We start from the raw sequence: 16588 nt of genomic DNA, 5'->3' as shown, positions 1-16588 counted from the left end.
CTCGTTCGCGGTACGTAAACGTGAGTCGCGCGGTTGCGAGAGAAGGCGTTCGGTGGGCTTCGCGCGGCGCATCTCCACTCAATAGTGCAGTCGACGACCTTCGCGAACGAGGCTGACCACCGTCGCGCGCGAGGACGCGTCCGGATCTCGCGCGCACCCCGTCGTTGGAGCGGCGCGCGCCGAATCTTATCGCGCGCATCCATCAAGGCGCGGGCGCGAGGGGCGTCACGCGGCGACCCCTCGAAATCGAAATCGCTGCTCGCGCGCGCGACCTTCATGCGCCAGACTATTTGCCTGGTAGCTCACGCGTTGCTTGCTGTAGTCGCGCACCGACCCCAATATCTTCGTCTACTAGACTGGAACAATCCCAGGTGGTCGCGCGTGTGAGGGCGAAGAGGCCATTGCGTCGACGAACGTCCTGGGTCTCGGCCAGCGGACGGCCTCTGGATCGGGGTCACCGGCACGATGGCGTCACAACTCGCACGGGCCCGGACTCTCCCCGCCCTTTCGTCCTGCCCCAGGACTTCCTTCGCGTCCGCTATATAGTCCCCCTCGTTCGGCCCCTCCCTCGCCCTCTCTCGTGCGTGGCCTGTCGTCTGCACGGCCCACGTCTCCCCCACCTCCCACCCCCCTTCGACGCGCATAAAACCCGCGCCATGACCTCCACCATCGACCCCAGCACCATCGGAAAAGCCAAGTCGCGCCGGCACATCCGTACCCTCACCGGTGCGTGCGGTCCATGTATGCGCGTCGAGCGCGCTCGCTGACCTCGGCACACGTCCTCGCGCTCGTTTGTAGGGTACACGGCCGAGACCGACGCGGCGGGCAAGGAGAAGTGGCCCATCGGCGACGAGAAGGTGTGGAAGGAGGGGATCCCCCCGGTCACCACCGGTCAGTACCAGTGCTTCTACTTCTACGTGCTCGTCGCAGTCGAGGGCGGGGCTCCGCTCTCTCCTTCGCGCTGTGCTTCGCATGGGGTCAGCTGCGCGACGGCGCGTGGGCGCGCGATGCCCGTCGAAGAGAGCGAGGGCGGGAGACGCGTCGCGGGCGACGTCATCGCAGTCTCGGCTTCGCCAAGGTTTCTCCGGGCGGTGACGGGGCGAGCGTGAGCACCGTGCGCGGGAAGCCGTGCTCGAGTCTTCGCGTGAACGTTCATTCTTGCTTCTTCGCGCCATCTTTGCCTCGCCGTTCAGGACTATGCGGGTGCCTGCCGTTTCGTTACGGCGCGCCCTATGGGTGCTCTTCACCCGGGCGCCTTGTGTGCAGTCCACTTTCAGTTCGATCGAGTTGATGATATTCAGAGACTGACGCGTCCAACAGAGGTCCCCCAGATCACCAAGTCTGTCGTCCACCACGTCCATACCTCGCTCGCTCGGCAGGCGTACAACCTCGACAACCTCGGCGCTTACCAAGCCACCGCCATGTCTACCCGTGACAACCTGCTGGTACGCATCGCGGCCTATGTTCGTGTACTATTTCCGTGCTCATGCGCGGGTCCGTTCACTCATAGGCGAACTGGAACGAGACGCAGCTGCACTACAACCGCAAGGCCCCTAAGCGCGCGTACTACCTTTCGCTCGAGTTCCTGATGGGACGCACGCTCGACAACGCGCTGCTCAACCTCGGCCTCAAGCAGCAATATGGCGACGGCACGCAGAAACTCGGCTTTAACCTCGAGGACCTCATCGAGCAGGAGCGCGACGCCGGTCTGGGCAATGGCGGTCTCGGTCGTCTGGCCGCGTGCTACCTCGACTCTTCCGCGAGCCAGGAGCTCCCTGTGTGGGGCTATGGTCTCCGGTACAAGTACGGTGGGTCTCTTTTTCAGAGTCTCGAGGAGACGAGGTTTCTCATATTCTTCCAATCCACAGGTATCTTCCAACAACTCATCTCGCCCGACGGGTCTCAACTCGAGGCTCCCGACCCGTGGTTGGAGCACGACAACCCTTGGGAGCTCGCCCGCTCCGATGTCACCTACCACATCCGGTTCTACGGGTACGCCGAGCGCCTTGAGGGCGGTCGCGCGCTGTGGCAGGGTGGTCAGGAGGTGTTGGCGATGGCCTATGACGTTATGATCCCCGGCTACGCGACGAAGAACACGAACAACCTCCGGCTCTGGGAGAGTAAGCCCAAGCGTGGATTTGACCTTCAGAGCTTCAACGGTGCGTATCATATGCGTCATGTTGCGCTGGGCGCAATTCTGATCGGAATGTGTTCCTACCAGCTGGCGACTACGAGCGCGCAGTGGAGGCTTCAAACAGCGCCGAGGCGATCACGTCCGTGCTCTACCCCAACGACCACACGACATTCGGAAAGGAGCTTCGTCTGAAGCAGCAGTACTTCTGGACCGCGGCGTCGCTTGCAGACATCATGCGCCGCTTCAAGAACACGGGCAAGGACGTCTCTGAGTTCCCCGACTACGTCGCCATCCAGCTCAACGACACGCACCCGACGCTCGCGATCCCCGAGCTGATGCGTATGCTCGTCGATGAGGAGGAACTGCCGTGGGATAAGGCATGGGAAATCGTTTGCAACACGTTCTTCTTCACCAACCACACCGTCCTGCCCGAGGCGCTCGAAAAGTGGCCCGTCGGGTTGATGGAGAACCTCCTCCCTAGGTGAGCCGCATGTATGCGTATTCGTGGGGTAGAAACTGATGATGGCATAGACATATGCAGATTATCTACGATATCGTAAGTGTTTGGTTGTTTGTGCCGGTGTTGAGCTAACTATATGCGTGCCAACTGCCTATCAGAACATGTGAGTACCTATCACTCCGTCTCCTCGCGGTCACTGACGCCACATACAGGGCTTTCCTCCAAGCTGTCGAGAAGAAGTTCCCGGGTGACAAGGACCGCCTCGCGCGCATGTCTCTCATCGAGGGTACGTTCATTGATCTTGGCTGTCAGCGAAGGCTGACGTCCCCATTCAGAGGGATTCCCCAAAAACGTTCGCATGGCGAATCTCGCGTGTATCGGCAGTCGCAAGGTCAACGGCGTCGCGGAGCTCCACTCTGAGCTCGTGCGGCAGACGATCATGAAGGACTTCGTTGAATTCTACGGCGTCAGCAAGTTCTCCAACGTCACTAACGGCAGTAAGTCGAGTCCGTACTGGTCCACATCACGCAGACGCTGATATATTCTGAATGAAGTCACGCCTCGTCGCTGGCTCGACCAGTGCAACCCTGGCTTGTCGAACCTCATCAGCGAGACGCTCAAGGTGCCGAAGGCTACTTTCCTCAAGGACCTTTACAAGCTTGAGGTCAGGCGCAACGTCGTTTCCAACACCCTTTTTCATCTCACTGATGTTTTGTACACTATCAGGGTCTGTTGGAGCACGTCGACGACCCGGCCTTCCAGAAGCGTTGGGCGGCGGTGAAGCAGAGCAACAAGGAGCGCCTGGCTCAGCATATCGAGAGCACGCTCGGTCTCAAGGTCAACACGCGGGCGATGTTTGACGTTCAGATCAAGGTTTGGGACGGTCTTGTTACGCGATGTATGCGCCGAGCTGACGTTTTCTCTGAGTAGCGTCTACATGAGTACAAGGTCAGTGCATTGGGTGATGATATAGATACGCTCCCAGCTAACTTTTGCCCCTCATAGCGTCAAACGATGAACATTATGGGTGTCATCCACGTGAGAATGGCGACATTCGTGGCCATACATTATGCTGACGATGTGTCGTGCAGAGGTACCTCACTCTCAAGGATATGACACCCGAGCAACGTACGAAGGTCAACCCCAAGGTCGTATTCTTCGCCGGCAAGGCTGCGCCCGGATGTGAGTTTCTTCTTCCTCGAGTTTGAAAATGCTTACTCAGCCTTTGGTGTGAAGACTACATCGCGAAACTCGTGCGTGTAAAATTTTATGTCGTGATTATCGGATTCTTACTCGACCTTCCTCTGGACCACAGACCATTCGCCTGATCGTCAACGTCGCGCGCATCATTAACGAAGACCCGGAAACCAAGGACCTCCTTTCACTCTACTTCCTCCCAGACTACTGCGTGTCGCTTGCCGAGGTCCTCATCCCCGCCTCCGATATCTCCCAACACATCTCCACCGCTGGAACTGAGGCTTCCGGGACGTCGAACATGAAGTTCTGCCTGAACGGCGGCCTCCTCGTTGGCACTGTTGACGGAGCCAACATCGAGATCGCCGAGGAGGTCGGCGAGAGCAACGTCTGTGCGTATTTGATTGGCTTCGTCCGCTTCGAATCTCGAGTGGGACGCTGACGCCATGCATACGTAGTCTTCTTCGGTAACCTGACGCCTGCGGTCGAGGACCTTCGCTACCAGCACATGTACCACCCGGTCCCGATCGAGCAGAAGTGCCCGCCGCTGGCGCGCGTGATCAACGAGGTCGCCGAGGGCCGCTTCGGCGACGGAGGGGTGTACGAGCCGCTGCTGAACACCATCCGGCAGAACGACTACTACCTGCTCACCGAGGACTTCGACTCCTGTACGTGAACTGTGCCGTTGTTCTGTTCAGCTAGATGGACGATGCACGTGCGACGCTGAGACTGACACGACCGATGCAGACATCAAGGCCCTCGAGCTTGTCGACCAGGCATACCAAGACCGCACGGAGTGGATCAAGAAGAGCATTCGCACGTCGGCGAAGGTACGTCCGGCGTTCTTCCGGCTTGTGAGGCGCTTGCTAACTATGTCGGGCAGATGGGCAAGTTCAGCTCCGACCGGGCGATCATGGACTACGCACAGGAGTACTGGAACCTAGAGCAGACGAGCGTCGGTTGAGTCATGATTGTGCATTCGAGATTAAAGGTCGGCACGAAGCGAAGGAAGGAAGGGCTTGTATCATAATTGCATGTACTTTGACGTGGTTACTGCTCTGGAGATTGTTAGATTGCGATCTCTGGCGCTTTTCGAGTTCGACCTTGGTTCGACCGGCGGGTACGTTGCCTCCAGGTAGCGGCGCAGGCAGCACTAGTAGTACGGCAGGATCACTCGCGCCGCGATTTGGCCGCGATGTCCGGCGACGCGTGCCGGGGAACACTTATACAGCCAGCTATGTACTAGGAAGAACGGTCTCCCGATAAAATTGGGTGTAGGTGGTGCACGCGAGAAATGGATGAGTGGTACGGCGGGGACTGGATGCGCCGATGACGGAAGGCGCGCGCCGGGTGCGGGTGTCGGCGGAAGGATGTGGGAGTAGGCGCCCAATGCTCGGCCGGCACCGGCACACCGCTTCACCTGACTGCCACTGCCAGTGGTGACAACTTGTTCAGCTCCGCCTGAGACCTCATTCCACACCCGACCACGCCGTCTCCTGATGACCCCCTCGGCGAGGAACCATGCCACTCCGATACGGCCCTTTTGAACGCCCCATCTAACGAGACGTTCATCAGTGTGTCCGTGGGGGCAGTGTCCCATCGTCTTCTCCTGGCCACCTGTTCTCCTGGCGGCGCCCGTGGAGTGCGTTCATTGCCCTATGACTCCGAAAAGACTCCAGGTTGGCACCACCCGTCTCGCTCTGGCTTCTGACACTTCTCTGCCGTGTCTGACCCGACAGCGAGCACGATCCCCACGGAACCAGGGTAACCACCGACTGACGCTCTCTCCCCACGCCCGGGCCCAGAGTCGAGAGAACATCTTCCTCCTGCCATGCACGCTCAGAGAAGAGGCTTAAAAAGTCCACGCCGTCGCGCACGACCATCTCACCGATCTTCAATCGCGGATTCGCGTTCGCTGCCACCGCGCGCTCAGACGTATTCTAGACGGGCCAGTCCGACGACCCTTCAAACGCGGCCGCGCACTCCATCGCCGCTGGTATCGGTAGCTTCGATCAGACTGACGGCGCGTGTGACGCATTTTTCTGGGCTACCCGCACCCGCAGAACGCTCGGGCGCGCACTAGGGGCGGCCCCAAGCGTGCCAGGGCGCGGATCCGCCGGGGAGTGTTGCACGAGTGAGGGGAGGCATGTGCACATCATTGATGGGTGCTCTATCCCGGAGGGTGAGTTAATTTTTTTCTCTCTTCGTACCCGTGTCTTTGAGAGCGAGAGCATATAGGTGCCGGACCCGGGACGGGCGTACATCACGAGCGGCCTTGCCACGGTCGCCGAGCCGCTCAATGGCGCGCTTTGCGCCCCGGACGATAATCCTATGGCTGCTACGACGTAGGAGCTGCTGGCGCCGGAGAGCCTGCACGTCAGCGCAAGCCCGTGCAAGCGCGTTGAACGTTGTCGCAATTTCGGAGCACGTTTGTCAGCGGTATCTGCTAGTGTGTTTTTGTGGCACTCCGACATTTTATAGACATCCGTGGTGACAATATTGTGAGATGGCGTTTACAGGCATCACCACAGGCTGATATCTAGTACATGGGTACGGTAAAAGGGGTCTTGGGATGCCGTCCAGATGATACACTTTACATGACCTGCGTCTTCCGCCAATCGCTGATGCCCACTCGAATACATCCATGGACATGTACATCATGTATGACGGCGCGTTCAGCTACCTTCGCCCTCTGTGCTTGGAGTACTCTCATCAACCTCCTCTAATACAGAATGACCATCCGTACAGCTCTCGCTGGTTGAACAACTCTCAACCATCATGTAGAGGTGCGCCAGGAACATATCCATACGTGCAAAATGCAATTCGAATGGTCTAGGAGGAGCGACGCTCATCAGCCCCCCTTAGCAGCACGCGATGATCTGAGAGGGGACGTACGCGACCTCGAAGCAGTTCTTGCAGCCCTCAGGAAGCGCTGGAGGCTGCTGGCCTTCGTCAACAGCCTCAGCATCGAACGACCAATACGCCCACGGCTCCCGAGGCTGCTTGTTCTCCCCGAGGGGTAGAATGTGAAGCCACGCGCTCGCTACACGCACCGCGACGGTCAGATGCGTCTCGCCCGCGATGATCGAGCTCGGGCGTGTACGCACGATGTCTGCCGTGGTCGCAGTGGTCGGGAGAGTCGTGCATCTGCGCGACGTAGCAGTACTCTGCCGCTGGGGCCGAGTCAGCCTGACGAAAGCCGCGCGGCGCGGGCTCGGGGGGACGGGGACGCTCACCGATCACGATGTCGGCCGGGTCGACGCGGTGGTCGCGCGCGAGGCGCAGCGCGTGGTCGATGAAGAACGCGTTGCACGCGCGGGGCTCCACGACGCGGAACAGCTTTCGGCCGATGCAGTGGTCGTCGTCGGGCCCCGGGGCGAGGTTGACTTCGTGGCTGCGGGGAAACGACCGGGTTCAGCGGCAGAACGTGCGCACGGGCCGGCGCCTTCGCAGCACTGACCTCTCGACCGCGCTGGCTGACCAAGTGAAGCGATTGAAGCGGCCGGAGAGCTCTCTGTACACCCGACGGCTGACGCCAAAGGCGTTGGCTGAGGGTCCTGCGAGATCGTCGATGTTGCCGAGACGCGTGAAGCGGTCGCCGTCGCTGTGATGTGTTACGTAGCCGTAGTCGCCCATCGCAGACGCGGTTGGCGTTGTTCCTTTCCTTAGTGCTGTGATCACTTCCGCTCTGGGAATCGCAAAGGTTGTACAGGTGCGTCGATCCACTGCCGCGCATGTCAATCCAAGCGACCCCTCGTTGATGAGCAGCAACAGGAAGCGAGGGAAAGTGAAGACGCGCTCGTCGAAGTCGCCCGGCGAGCCGCGGCCATCGTGACGCACATCAAGCAGAAGGTGCAGAGTGGTGCTGGCAGCCTGGCGGTGAGCACAGAGATGCAGAAGATCCTGGCCGAGCTTCACGCGTTGGTGCCTCCATCTTCGAAGGAGATTTCTGTGCTCTGAAATGCGCTCCCTCTAGAGTGATGGAGAATATACGTGCTGAGGTCGAAGATGTGCTCAAGATCGTACCCTTCGTGCGATTCCTTCGTCGGAAAATGGTCCAGAAGAAGGGACAGACCTGCGTGCAGAAACTGGACGATGCATGGCGGGCCTTCGATGTAAGTCGCTCGGATTTGGATCGCCCACCGATATGCGGAGCTGACATATGCATATGTCTAGAGCGCACTCTTGGTTCATCTCGAGAACCAGGTCAAAGCGCAAGGTGAATCGTTGGAGCGTCTCGAGGACCAGAACAGATCACAGGTAGAAACGTTGGCACATCTCGAATGCGAAGTCAGGTCACAAGCCACGTTCGAGCCCACTTTATCCGTATTTATTTGGCGTTCATCGGGCGTTTTTCTGCTCTCACGTGTGCATATTAGATACCTTACGCTCGATTCACCGATATCCAGCACAAGGTCCGCCAAGGAAAGTATAATACGAGCACTTACAGCGGAGATCAGTTCAGTGGTCTCTGGGGATCCGAACAACGTGTTGTGACAGTACGAAAGTTCGATCCAAGCCTAAAGACGGTGAGTATATTGATTGTGGATAGTCACGCATGGTCTCACCGAGTTCGCAGTGCGTCGTTCGAGCAATCAGAGCATATTCTCAAAACCAGTGCGTGTCCCCTTCAGCTGAAGTTGGCGATCTGACCGTAAGCGCACAGACACGAATATCACGAATGCCTCACCAACGTGATTGCGCTGGCATATCCTTCCGCCGGAGTTCAGTTCTACCTAATCGAAGGTCGTATATTATAGATTCCTTATAGGCCATGCTCGCTCATTGTCGATTTGACAGGGCCGCGGAAGTCCATCATAGAAGACTTTACCGGCAAGGACCCCAGGGTATGGATGAGGAAACTGCTACAGCATGTGAGCCCTCTCCGACGCAGTGGGTACACATACTCACGGTCCATCCCATCTCAGATTGGTGATACAGATGCAAGTTCGTCGTTGTATGGGTGGGTCTTGTACTGAACGCCCGTGGCAGAACGTTTTGACGTTCATGGAACAGCAAGCACTAGTCCCGACTTACACGGTAAGGTTCTGTCTTACCTTTCATGTGGTTTCATGACTCTGATATTGGCAACAGGGATCTCAGCGTCGCAACGTGCATACGGAAGGGCCGTGCCTACCCTCCGCTCAAGTAGACAACCAAGGCCGACTCGTCGTGGACGCATCGGATCTCACGGATGCGCTTCCATTCTGCGTCTATAACTGCATATGCCGCTTGTACGCCGAGATGAAAAGGTCAGCGCCACGTATTCTCTACAGGTGAAATAATTGTCTCAAAGTGTATCGCAACAATACGCATTCTGCAAGGTCACATACAGATCGCGGCGTATCATCTACTTCGCAAAGCGACGGCGCTTCGGGAAATCGACAACTCATTCCCGTGCATCTTGATCTCGCCCATACAGTGGACTCGATCCATGCAGTGAATCCGTTCGCGCCTGCTGACGGTCTCGCTGATCAGTGGCGTCTCGTCTCGTCCTTGACGTCGTTCGGATTGCCTCTTTCTCCCCTGCACATCCCCTGTGTCGCAAAACTGGGCGACTACGGCTACGTAACACATCACAGCGACGGCGACCGCTTCACGCGTCTCGGCAACATCGACGATCTCGCAGGACCCTCAGCCAACGCCTTTGGCGTCAGCCGTCGGGTGTACAGAGAGCTCTCCGGCCGCTTCAATCGCTTCACTTGGTCAGCCAGCGCGGTCGAGAGGTCAGTGCTGCGAAGGCGCCGGCCCGTGCGCACGTTCTGCCGCTGAACCCGGTCGTTTCCCCGCAGCCACGAAGTCAACCTCGCCCCGGGGCCCGACGACGACCACTGCATCGGCCGAAAGCTGTTCCGCGTCGTGGAGCCCCGCGCGTGCAACGCGTTCTTCATCGACCACGCGCTGCGCCTCGCGCGCGACCACCGCGTCGACCCGGCCGACATCGTGATCGGTGAGCGTCCCCGTCCCCCCGAGCCCGCGCCGCGCGGCTTTCGTCAGGCTGACTCGGCCCAGCGGCAGAGTACTGCTACGTCGCGCAGATGCACGACTCTCCCGACCACTGCGACCACGGCAGACATCGTGCGTACACGCCCGAGCTCGATCATCGCGGGCGAGACGCATCTGACCGTCGCGGTGCGTGTAGCGAGCGCGTGGCTTCACATTCTACCCCTCGGGGAGAACAAGCAGCCTCGGGAGCCGTGGGCGTATTGGTCGTTCGATGCTGAGGCTGTTGACGAAGGCCAGCAGCCTCCAGCGCTTCCTGAGGGCTGCAAGAACTGCTTCGAGGTCGCGTACGTCCCCTCTCAGATCATCGCGTGCTGCTAAGGGGGGCTGATGAGCGTCGCTCCTCCTAGACCATTCGAATTGCATTTTGCACGTATGGATATGTTCCTGGCGCACCTCTACATGATGGTTGAGAGTTGTTCAACCAGCGAGAGCTGTACGGATGGTCATTCTGTATTAGAGGAGGTTGATGAGAGTACTCCAAGCACAGAGGGCGAAGGTAGCTGAACGCGCCGTCATACATGATGTACATGTCCATGGATGTATTCGAGTGGGCATCAGCGATTGGCGGAAGACGCAGGTCATGTAAAGTGTATCATCTGGACGGCATCCCAAGACCCCTTTTACCGTACCCATGTACTAGATATCAGCCTGTGGTGATGCCTGTAAACGCCATCTCACAATATTGTCACCACGGATGTCTATAAAATGTCGGAGTGCCACAAAAACACACTAGCAGATACCGCTGACAAACGTGCTCCGAAATTGCGACAACGTTCAACGCGCTTGCACGGGCTTGCGCTGACGTGCAGGCTCTCCGGCGCCAGCAGCTCCTACGTCGTAGCAGCCATAGGATTATCGTCCGGGGCGCAAAGCGCGCCATTGAGCGGCTCGGCGACCGTGGCAAGGCCGCTCGTGATGTACGCCCGTCCCGGGTCCGGCACCTATATGCTCTCGCTCTCAAAGACACGGGTACGAAGAGAGAAAAAAATTAACTCACCCTCCGGGATAGAGCACCCATCAATGATGTGCACATGCCTCCCCTCACTCGTGCAACACTCCCCGGCGGATCCGCGCCCTGGCACGCTTGGGGCCGCCCCTAGTGCGCGCCCGAGCGTTCTGCGGGTGCGGGTAGCCCAGAAAAATGCGTCACACGCGCCGTCAGTCTGATCGAAGCTACCGATACCAGCGGCGATGGAGTGCGCGGCCGCGTTTGAAGGGTCGTCGGACTGGCCCGTCTAGAATACGTCTGAGCGCGCGGTGGCAGCGAACGCGAATCCGCGATTGAAGATCGGTGAGATGGTCGTGCGCGACGGCGTGGACTTTTTAAGCCTCTTCTCTGAGCGTGCATGGCAGGAGGAAGATGTTCTCTCGACTCTGGGCCCGGGCGTGGGGAGAGAGCGTCAGTCGGTGGTTACCCTGGTTCCGTGGGGATCGTGCTCGCTGTCGGGTCAGACACGGCAGAGAAGTGTCAGAAGCCAGAGCGAGACGGGTGGTGCCAACCTGGAGTCTTTTCGGAGTCATAGGGCAATGAACGCACTCCACGGGCGCCGCCAGGAGAACAGGTGGCCAGGAGAAGACGATGGGACACTGCCCCCACGGACACACTGATGAACGTCTCGTTAGATGGGGCGTTCAAAAGGGCCGTATCGGAGTGGCATGGTTCCTCGCCGAGGGGGTCATCAGGAGACGGCGTGGTCGGGTGTGGAATGAGGTCTCAGGCGGAGCTGAACAAGTTGTCACCACTGGCAGTGGCAGTCAGGTGAAGCGGTGTGCCGGTGCCGGCCGAGCATTGGGCGCCTACTCCCACATCCTTCCGCCGACACCCGCACCCGGCGCGCGCCTTCCGTCATCGGCGCATCCAGTCCCCGCCGTACCACTCATCCATTTCTCGCGTGCACCACCTACACCCAATTTTATCGGGAGACCGTTCTTCCTAGTACATAGCTGGCTGTATAAGTGTTCCCCGGCACGCGTCGCCGGACATCGCGGCCAAATCGCGGCGCGAGTGATCCTGCCGTACTACTAGTGCTGCCTGCGCCGCTACCTGGAGGCAACGTACCCGCCGGTCGAACCAAGGTCGAACTCGAAAAGCGCCAGAGATCGCAATCTAACAATCTCCAGAGCAGTAACCACGTCAAAGTACATGCAATTATGATACAAGCCCTTCCTTCCTTCGCTTCGTGCCGACCTTTAATCTCGAATGCACAATCATGACTCAACCGACGCTCGTCTGCTCTAGGTTCCAGTACTCCTGTGCGTAGTCCATGATCGCCCGGTCGGAGCTGAACTTGCCCATCTGCCCGACATAGTTAGCAAGCGCCTCACAAGCCGGAAGAACGCCGGACGTACCTTCGCCGACGTGCGAATGCTCTTCTTGATCCACTCCGTGCGGTCTTGGTATGCCTGGTCGACAAGCTCGAGGGCCTTGATGTCTGCATCGGTCGTGTCAGTCTCAGCGTCGCACGTGCATCGTCCATCTAGCTGAACAGAACAACGGCACAGTTCACGTACAGGAGTCGAAGTCCTCGGTGAGCAGGTAGTAGTCGTTCTGCCGGATGGTGTTCAGCAGCGGCTCGTACACCCCTCCGTCGCCGAAGCGGCCCTCGGCGACCTCGTTGATCACGCGCGCCAGCGGCGGGCACTTCTGCTCGATCGGGACCGGGTGGTACATGTGCTGGTAGCGAAGGTCCTCGACCGCAGGCGTCAGGTTACCGAAGAAGACTACGTATGCATGGCGTCAGCGTCCCACTCGAGATTCGAAGCGGACGAAGCCAATCAAATACGCACAGACGTTGCTCTCGCCGACCTCCTCGGCGATCTCGATGTTGGCTCCGTCAACAGTGCCAACGAGGAGGCCGCCGTTCAGGCAGAACTTCATGTTCGACGTCCCGGAAGCCTCAGTTCCAGCGGTGGAGATGTGTTGGGAGATATCGGAGGCGGGGATGAGGACCTCGGCAAGCGACACGCAGTAGTCTGGGAGGAAGTAGAGTGAAAGGAGGTCCTTGGTTTCCGGGTCTTCGTTAATGATGCGCGCGACGTTGACGATCAGGCGAATGGTCTGTGGTCCAGAGGAAGGTCGAGTAAGAATCCGATAATCACGACATAAAATTTTACACGCACGAGTTTCGCGATGTAGTCTTCACACCAAAGGCTGAGTAAGCATTTTCAAACTCGAGGAAGAAGAAACTCACATCCGGGCGCAGCCTTGCCGGCGAAGAATACGACCTTGGGGTTGACCTTCGTACGTTGCTCGGGTGTCATATCCTTGAGAGTGAGGTACCTCTGCACGACACATCGTCAGCATAATGTATGGCCACGAATGTCGCCATTCTCACGTGGATGACACCCATAATGTTCATCGTTTGACGCTATGAGGGGCAAAAGTTAGCTGGGAGCGTATCTATATCATCACCCAATGCACTGACCTTGTACTCATGTAGACGCTACTCAGAGAAAACGTCAGCTCGGCGCATACATCGCGTAACAAGACCGTCCCAAACCTTGATCTGAACGTCAAACATCGCCCGCGTGTTGACCTTGAGACCGAGCGTGCTCTCGATATGCTGAGCCAGGCGCTCCTTGTTGCTCTGCTTCACCGCCGCCCAACGCTTCTGGAAGGCCGGGTCGTCGACGTGCTCCAACAGACCCTGATAGTGTACAAAACATCAGTGAGATGAAAAAGGGTGTTGGAAACGACGTTGCGCCTGACCTCAAGCTTGTAAAGGTCCTTGAGGAAAGTAGCCTTCGGCACCTTGAGCGTCTCGCTGATGAGGTTCGACAAGCCAGGGTTGCACTGGTCGAGCCAGCGACGAGGCGTGACTTCATTCAGAATATATCAGCGTCTGCGTGATGTGGACCAGTACGGACTCGACTTACTGCCGTTAGTGACGTTGGAGAACTTGCTGACGCCGTAGAATTCAACGAAGTCCTTCATGATCGTCTGCCGCACGAGCTCAGAGTGGAGCTCCGCGACGCCGTTGACCTTGCGACTGCCGATACACGCGAGATTCGCCATGCGAACGTTTTTGGGGAATCCCTCTGAATGGGGACGTCAGCCTTCGCTGACAGCCAAGATCAATGAACGTACCCTCGATGAGAGACATGCGCGCGAGGCGGTCCTTGTCACCCGGGAACTTCTTCTCGACAGCTTGGAGGAAAGCCCTGTATGTGGCGTCAGTGACCGCGAGGAGACGGAGTGATAGGTACTCACATGTTCTGATAGGCAGTTGGCACGCATATAGTTAGCTCAACACCGGCACAAACAACCAAACACTTACGATATCGTAGATAATCTGCATATGTCTATGCCATCATCAGTTTCTACCCCACGAATACGCATACATGCGGCTCACCTAGGGAGGAGGTTCTCCATCAACCCGACGGGCCACTTTTCGAGCGCCTCGGGCAGGACGGTGTGGTTGGTGAAGAAGAACGTGTTGCAAACGATTTCCCATGCCTTATCCCACGGCAGTTCCTCCTCATCGACGAGCATACGCATCAGCTCGGGGATCGCGAGCGTCGGGTGCGTGTCGTTGAGCTGGATGGCGACGTAGTCGGGGAACTCAGAGACGTCCTTGCCCGTGTTCTTGAAGCGGCGCATGATGTCTGCAAGCGACGCCGCGGTCCAGAAGTACTGCTGCTTCAGACGAAGCTCCTTTCCGAATGTCGTGTGGTCGTTGGGGTAGAGCACGGACGTGATCGCCTCGGCGCTGTTTGAAGCCTCCACTGCGCGCTCGTAGTCGCCAGCTGGTAGGAACACATTCCGATCAGAATTGCGCCCAGCGCAACATGACGCATATGATACGCACCGTTGAAGCTCTGAAGGTCAAATCCACGCTTGGGCTTACTCTCCCAGAGCCGGAGGTTGTTCGTGTTCTTCGTCGCGTAGCCGGGGATCATAACGTCATAGGCCATCGCCAACACCTCCTGACCACCCTGCCACAGCGCGCGACCGCCCTCAAGGCGCTCGGCGTACCCGTAGAACCGGATGTGGTAGGTGACATCGGAGCGGGCGAGCTCCCAAGGGTTGTCGTGCTCCAACCACGGGTCGGGAGCCTCGAGTTGAGACCCGTCGGGCGAGATGAGTTGTTGGAAGATACCTGTGGATTGGAAGAATATGAGAAACCTCGTCTCCTCGAGACTCTGAAAAAGAGACCCACCGTACTTGTACCGGAGACCATAGCCCCACACAGGGAGCTCCTGGCTCGCGGAAGAGTCGAGGTAGCACGCGGCCAGACGACCGAGACCGCCATTGCCCAGACCGGCGTCGCGCTCCTGCTCGATGAGGTCCTCGAGGTTAAAGCCGAGTTTCTGCGTGCCGTCGCCATATTGCTGCTTGAGGCCGAGGTTGAGCAGCGCGTTGTCGAGCGTGCGTCCCATCAGGAACTCGAGCGAAAGGTAGTACGCGCGCTTAGGGGCCTTGCGGTTGTAGTGCAGCTGCGTCTCGTTCCAGTTCGCCTATGAGTGAACGGACCCGCGCATGAGCACGGAAATAGTACACGAACATAGGCCGCGATGCGTACCAGCAGGTTGTCACGGGTAGACATGGCGGTGGCTTGGTAAGCGCCGAGGTTGTCGAGGTTGTACGCCTGCCGAGCGAGCGAGGTATGGACGTGGTGGACGACAGACTTGGTGATCTGGGGGACCTCTGTTGGACGCGTCAGTCTCTGAATATCATCAACTCGATCGAACTGAAAGTGGACTGCACACAAGGCGCCCGGGTGAAGAGCACCCATAGGGCGCGCCGTAACGAAACGGCAGGCACCCGCATAGTCCTGAACGGCGAGGCAAAGATGGCGCGAAGAAGCAAGAATGAACGTTCACGCGAAGACTCGAGCACGGCTTCCCGCGCACGGTGCTCACGCTCGCCCCGTCACCGCCCGGAGAAACCTTGGCGAAGCCGAGACTGCGATGACGTCGCCCGCGACGCGTCTCCCGCCCTCGCTCTCTTCGACGGGCATCGCGCGCCCACGCGCCGTCGCGCAGCTGACCCCATGCGAAGCACAGCGCGAAGGAGAGAGCGGAGCCCCGCCCTCGACTGCGACGAGCACGTAGAAGTAGAAGCACTGGTACTGACCGGTGGTGACCGGGGGGATCCCCTCCTTCCACACCTTCTCGTCGCCGATGGGCCACTTCTCCTTGCCCGCCGCGTCGGTCTCGGCCGTGTACCCTACAAACGAGCGCGAGGACGTGTGCCGAGGTCAGCGAGCGCGCTCGACGCGCATACATGGACCGCACGCACCGGTGAGGGTACGGATGTGCCGGCGCGACTTGGCTTTTCCGATGGTGCTGGGGTCGATGGTGGAGGTCATGGCGCGGGTTTTATGCGCGTCGAAGGGGGGTGGGAGGTGGGGGAGACGTGGGCCGTGCAGACGACAGGCCACGCACGAGAGAGGGCGAGGGAGGGGCCGAACGAGGGGGACTATATAGCGGACGCGAAGGAAGTCCTGGGGCAGGACGAAAGGGCGGGGAGAGTCCGGGCCCGTGCGAGTTGTGACGCCATCGTGCCGGTGACCCCGATCCAGAGGCCGTCCGCTGGCCGAGACCCAGGACGTTCGTCAGTTTTGCGACACAGGGGATGTGCAGGGGAGAAAGAGGCAATCCGAACGACGTCAAGGACGAGACGAGACGCCACTGATCAGCGAGACCGTCAGCAGGCGCGAACGGATTCACTGCATGGATCGAGTCCACTGTATGGGCGAGATCAAGATGCACGGGAATGAGTTGTCGATTTCCCGAAGCGCCGTCGCTTTGCGAAGTAGATGATACGCCGCGATCTGTATGTGACCTTGCAG

General features: G+C 58.8%; 3 protein-coding genes across 3 annotated transcripts; 2 read left to right on the top strand and 1 right to left on the bottom strand.

Moving 5' to 3' along the window:
• Positions 1-656: 656 nt before the first annotated feature.
• Positions 657-4752, top strand: BXZ73DRAFT_49829 (glycogen phosphorylase; the record flags this gene model as incomplete). The annotated part of the gene is made up of 19 exons (XM_048020329.1): positions 657-726; positions 799-891; positions 1321-1445; positions 1511-1808; positions 1869-2159; positions 2222-2615; positions 2666-2701; positions 2807-2880; positions 2930-3091; positions 3149-3258; positions 3321-3467; positions 3525-3542; positions 3600-3632; positions 3686-3776; positions 3831-3847; positions 3910-4180; positions 4247-4456; positions 4536-4618; positions 4672-4752. The coding sequence occupies 19 exons, from the start codon at positions 657-659 to the stop codon at positions 4750-4752; spliced, it is 2604 nt and encodes an 867-aa protein (XP_047875989.1).
• Positions 4753-6432: 1680 nt separating this feature from the next.
• On the top strand, positions 6433-10112 carry BXZ73DRAFT_78938 (uncharacterized protein; the record flags this gene model as incomplete). Its single annotated transcript, XM_048022967.1, has 14 exons — positions 6433-6574; positions 6699-6807; positions 6854-7215; positions 7501-7708; positions 7765-7903; positions 7965-8048; positions 8168-8317; positions 8368-8405; positions 8560-8662; positions 8781-8828; positions 8883-9040; positions 9371-9514; positions 9581-9738; positions 9862-10112. 14 exons carry the CDS (start codon positions 6433-6435, stop codon positions 10110-10112), a joined length of 2094 nt encoding a protein of 697 aa, XP_047875988.1.
• Positions 10113-12009: 1897 nt separating this feature from the next.
• BXZ73DRAFT_49856 (glycogen phosphorylase) lies at positions 12010-16105 on the bottom strand (the record flags this gene model as incomplete). The annotated part of the gene is made up of 19 exons (XM_048020333.1): positions 12010-12090; positions 12144-12226; positions 12306-12515; positions 12582-12852; positions 12915-12931; positions 12986-13076; positions 13130-13162; positions 13220-13237; positions 13295-13441; positions 13504-13613; positions 13671-13832; positions 13882-13955; positions 14061-14096; positions 14147-14540; positions 14603-14893; positions 14954-15251; positions 15317-15441; positions 15871-15963; positions 16036-16105. 19 exons carry the CDS (start codon positions 16103-16105, stop codon positions 12010-12012), a joined length of 2604 nt encoding a protein of 867 aa, XP_047875987.1.
• Between the last annotated feature and the right edge of the window lie 483 nt (positions 16106-16588).

Source organism: Epithele typhae, assembly GCF_022376455.1.
Source record: "Epithele typhae strain CBS 203.58 chromosome Unknown BXZ73scaffold_38, whole genome shotgun sequence".
NCBI lineage: Eukaryota > Fungi > Basidiomycota > Agaricomycetes > Polyporales > Epitheliaceae > Epithele > Epithele typhae.
This window is presented reverse-complemented; position numbering and strand designations above follow the sequence as displayed.